The 5,199-nt window shown below is 34.4% G+C and overlaps 2 protein-coding genes across 3 annotated transcripts; both read right to left on the bottom strand.

Moving 5' to 3' along the window:
* Positions 1–1,047: 1,047 nt before the first annotated feature.
* On the bottom strand, positions 1,048–2,849 carry LOC127138645 (uncharacterized). 2 transcript variants are annotated; one of them, XM_051065140.1, is made up of 2 exons: positions 2,666–2,849; positions 1,048–2,085 (listed from the first exon to the last, which is right to left on the bottom strand). In XM_051065140.1, the coding sequence occupies exon 2, from the start codon at positions 1,929–1,931 to the stop codon at positions 1,329–1,331; it is 603 nt and encodes a 200-aa protein (XP_050921097.1). In that variant the 5' UTR covers positions 1,932–2,085; positions 2,666–2,849; the 3' UTR covers positions 1,048–1,328. The 2 variants fall into 2 exon arrangements, with proteins under 2 accessions (XP_050921097.1, XP_050921091.1); XM_051065134.1 differs by having other exon boundaries at positions 1,048–2,843.
* A 1,667-nt stretch (positions 2,850–4,516) lies between these two features.
* LOC127108742 (secreted RxLR effector protein 161-like) lies at positions 4,517–4,987 on the bottom strand. Its single transcript, XM_051046023.1, has one exon. It carries the CDS (start codon positions 4,985–4,987, stop codon positions 4,517–4,519), a length of 471 nt encoding a protein of 156 aa, XP_050901980.1.
* Positions 4,988–5,199: the final 212 nt, after the last annotated feature.

Genomic DNA, 5,199 nt, shown 5'->3' with positions numbered 1-5,199 from the left:
ACATAATGATATTGATTAAGTCATTTGACATCCTAGCTTAGTATCCGAAATACATCTCCAACTCAATCTATCATAAGCTTTTATAAGCTTTTGCTAATCCACTTTAATTATAAAGTATCCCATTTTCCTGGTGATTTTAGATACAATAATATTCTCGTTTATACGTTTATACTCCTACCGCAAATGAATTTGGAGAAACAATATAAAACAATCCTTGATACAATTGACAATAACTTTGATCCTTTAGAACATATTTCAAAGAGATATGGGGTGAAATCAATTCTGCTTTAAAAGAACCAAACACTTAAAAATCATTTCAAAATCAATTCTACACCTCTAGAATTGCATTTGATCTTCCAAAAGTTAAACCAAATAGCGGTGATTTTGGTGAATTGATTATGTAAAATTGTTTTTACCTAAAAGTGAGTTGAAGATAAAATGATTTATGTTTGAATAAATTTCAACCAAAGTGAGTTGAACAATAAATTTCAGTGTAAAAATCACATTTAGACTCAAACTACAAATTCTATCTTCAACCAAAATCAATTCTACTCCAAGACAGCCAATTCTACACATCCATAATCAAGTTTGGCTACTCCAAGTATAATTCAACTTCAATTAAAGTATAATTCACCAAAAATTAAATCAAAGAAAGCCTTGGTTCATCAAAAGAATACATCACTCCTCCAAACATAAAGACAGTAAAAAATTGATATAAAATAGTAACAGAAACGACACAAGTCTTCCCTTGGAATGAATCACTGAAGTTCAGAAAACCAAAAGAAGAGTATTTAGAAATAACACCAATCTAAAGTATAATGCTAACTGGTAACTATTTTAAATAGTTGTGTCGTGCTCTACAAATCCAAACCAGAAGTGTAGCTTCAAGAATGATGTATCAGAAGTCTACACATATGCACAACTACCATATAACTATGGCTCTGTCTGTCCATGATTACAAATACAGCTTAAAACCATTTTAAATCCAACAATATTTTATGTGCAATAGATTATTGGGCTAAACAAACATGGAACGAGAAATCACACTTCAAAAACAAATATTCAAGAAAGTTAAACTTTAACATGTAGCACCGGCAAATCATATGGTGTCGATAAACAAAGGATTTTGAATAAATATCAATCATAAGAAACCCAAAATTTGTTAAAAGTAACTAAAGCTAATATAGGAAAGGGGCAGAGAGAAAACCATAGTGACTTTCCCTCCCGAAAGGTAGCAAATCCCTACTCCTAAACTAGCTCCAATCAGAGTCTGTACCAAACAAATATGGAACAACATTACGGCATGTCTGAAATACCTGAAAATCTAATCATGAGATGCAATTTTTGTCCTCGGTGTATGCAAGCTTGAGTTTCTCCTCGTACAAGTTTAATAGATAAGACGACTTCTTCTCAAAACGTTTTATAAACCTATCAAGAAACACCTTCTCAGGCGGTACAAATGGAGAAGTTAAGCTTGCACTCTTATTTCTCAAACCATTCATCAAAAGAAATTGCACAACCGAGGCCCTTGGAATGATCCTTTTTTCCAAACTTAAGCAAAAAAGCGTGGGTTGTTTGGCAAGGGCCATAGCATCCCAGCCCAATTGATTTACCCAGAAATTCATGACTAAATCAATCTTGTCAACGGATTTTAACATACAAAAAGGTTGTTTTTTAAATGCTTCAATGACATCTTGATCAGACCAACCCCATTTCTTATAAGTATCAACTTTCTTGTTCCACCTGGTTTTGGGTACTGATGTTTTGGCAATCAATGCTGCACCAAAAATTGTTTTTGAAGGATTAAACCCCAAATCTTTTAATTCCTCCAATAAAGTCATCATCTCAGACATCTGCAATGTCCGACTCCCATTCCAGTTTCGAAGAATTCTGGCAATATTTGAGTCAGAGACTCCATTCTGAATCAGCATTGTAATGTTACGTGGTACAAGATGGTCACAGAGTAAATTTGGAGTGCGAATTGCAGAAGCAATAACTTCCTTGTCTGATTGCAAGATTCTATAAAGCAATTCATAAGTTGGGGCTATATGATTCTCCAAGCTTGGACTCAAGACTATAGGGTTCCTGCTGACAAGGTTAACAATGTCAGAGATAGAAGCACCTTTGGAGAGAAAAAATAGAAACTTTGGCAAGACCCTTTTGGAGAGGTTGCAGGAAAGCAGCCATGGTGCCTTGGCAATGATGTGGTGTAACTGGGAATTAGAGAAACCGTAATCTGTGAAGAAGTTGAGAACAGAGTCAGGATTTTGGGTGGTTTTGAAAGCAAGACGGTAGGTGGAGGAAAGTTTGGAAGCTAATTGTGGGGAGAAATCGAAATTGTTGATGAGGTAGGAGGCTTGGAATGAGATTGAATCGAAATGTAGAGAGGATGGTGATGGTTGTGGGGAAGGTAAGCAGTTGAGATTGAATAGGGTTAGGGTTGGGGTTGTGTTGGGCCACGTATTGAACTTCAACATGGTGATTGTTTCTGTTACGGCGGTCGAAGATGAAAATGGCGATATCGTGGGGGCAGATTAAAAAGAAGGATTGAAGGGTAAATAATTGATCAAAATAATTAGGAAGAAACTGAGGGGATATATATACAATTATTAAACCAAGTAGAAGAAGAACATGAAAACCCTTGAGAGAGAGAGAGAGTAAATACCTAATTGTGATTAGTAGCCGCCGAATTAAAAAAACAATACGTTAAGTCCGATGATGTTTTTCTTTTTTTTTTTTTAGTATTAGTATCAAATTTATGCCTGTCCCTCGGTGTGAAATGAGTTCATGAATTGGAGGAAGAAGTGAGTTCATCTCTTCATCATTTATGCAAAACGTTTTTTTATTGGCACATCAACATATGCAATAGGATTTTTTTTTGTCAAATATACCCTTAAAAAATTAGTATTACTCTTTTTAAGGCTTCTTCTTTCCCGTTCTTATTAGGTTAATTATGAAAAATAAAAATATTAAAAAGCTAACATGGTTAATTTGTATTGTTAAATATATCGACTATTAATAAAAAAAAGTATTTTATATATATATATATATATATATATATATATATATATATATATATATATATATATATATATATATATATATATATATATATATATATATATATATATATATATATATATATATATATATTATCTTCACACTGTTAGAAATTTCGGAAAGATTAAAGGATCCAGGTTTGAATCGTGAACGCAATACTTTCTTTATAGTATTTTAAGCATTCTTGATTGTCTTAGAGTTCTGATGCAGGAATACCCAGGATAATTCAGCCTTATCGAGTTTGCGCAAGACCGGCGAAAACCCGAATGCAGCGAAGAGCGTCTGGAATTATTTAGAGGATTTTCGGATTTTGTGTGTTTTATTCTGAATCTGGATTTATGTTTTTATAGGCCATGTTGATATTGTTTCACAAGGTAGCGACCCTTGGTGAAGCAATGTCCTTTTCCAATAATCATAATGGTTGGCCTGCAACATGTTTCACCAACAGTTGCATGGTTTCGCCTTTGCAACATCTCATGAAGAGTTACAATCTCCGAATTCAAAATTCAAAATTCAAAATTCATGAAGAGTTATGTCATGCATTTATTAGCATTAACTCACTTCCACCATTTGTCATTTTGGAACACACTTGTATTTAATAAATTACAATAATCCCCCACTTGTTCTAATAATGACAAATCCAATTCCATAATATATAAAGCAAAAAGTGTTAATACAGTTAGGTATGTTTCGATTTGAACTTAACCTTAGTAAAGACAACGCAAAGCCTAATCGGAACGTTAGGTAGCTATGCTTTGAACCATTATCCCATGTGATCAGACTGGCGTTGCTATACACACACTTTTAGAGGTTCTTCGCCTACATATCTCGCCTAGCACTATTTATGGCCATGTGCTTTTCCTGTTTTCATAAATTTTTCATGAGAGAAACTCCAACTCTCACCTTAAGACGGCACCATCTTGAAGTTCATATAGGTGAAGTTCAATTCGTATCTATTTCTTGAGATACGCATCCTCCTTGATATAGAACTTCATTAAGAGTTTCTTTGAAAACTCAACCCTCAGTTTGTAATCGTCAACATTATCGTGGAATGTTGCATAACCTTCTGAATCAACGACTTGTTGTTACCCATTGAATCTTAGGTTAAGATGTGTTAACTTCAGATTGGGTTGCTATCATTGTCGGAACCCTTATTCAAGGAGTTTTAATCCCATACCTTTCGAGGTAGTTTTTACTAAATCTCTGGCCAGTGGTTTAGTAAATGGATCAGCCGAATTATAGCTTGTTTGTATATATGTTAGTGAAATGATCCCATCCTTTATCATTTTTTTCTCACGAGAGAGTGTCTAAGACCTATGTGTCTAGACTTTCCATTGTACACTTCACTGAAGGCTCTAGCCAGGGTGACTTGACTATCACAATGTATCAATACTTTTGAAACATTATCTTTAGCTAACGGAACCTCCAATAAGAGGTCCCTCAACCATTTTGCTTCTTATCCAGCAGACGCAAGAGCCACAAACTCTGATTCCATGGTTGAGAGAGTAATGCATGTTTGTTTCATGCTTTTCCAAGAAATCGCACCTCCAGCTAATGTGAATATCCACCTAGTTGTAGATTTATAATCTCCAACACTTGATATCCAACTTGCGTCGGTATATCCTTCTAGTACGGCAGGAAACTTACCATAATGAAGGCCAAGATTTTTGGTCTTTAACAAATATCCGAAAATCCTAGTTATGGCCTTCCAATGTTCATCATTTGGATTGCTAGTAAATCTACTCATCTTACTAACTGCAAAAGCTATGTCAGGTCTGGTGCATTGCATTAAGTACATTAGACATCCAATTGCACTTGCATATTCCAGTTGTGCCACGGTTCTCCCATTGTTCTTTTGAAGTTTGACATTAGGATCGAATGGAGTGTTTACTTCCTTAAAGTTTAGGTGTTTGAACTTTTCCAACATTTTCTCAACATAATGTGTTTGACTAAGTTCACAACCCCCACTATTTCACTTTACTTTAATCCCCAAAAATGTGTCAACTAGTCCAAGATCATTCATCTTGAATATGAAAGTTTGAAACCTCTTTGTTTCTAAAATTCCATTCATCTTGTTGCTAATGATCAATCATATAATCAATATGAATACGAGTGAATTCACAATATTCTCACACAACT

The sequence above is a fragment of the Lathyrus oleraceus genome, chromosome 1 (assembly GCF_024323335.1).
Source record: "Lathyrus oleraceus cultivar Zhongwan6 chromosome 1, CAAS_Psat_ZW6_1.0, whole genome shotgun sequence".
NCBI lineage: Eukaryota > Viridiplantae > Streptophyta > Magnoliopsida > Fabales > Fabaceae > Lathyrus > Lathyrus oleraceus.
This window is presented reverse-complemented; position numbering and strand designations above follow the sequence as displayed.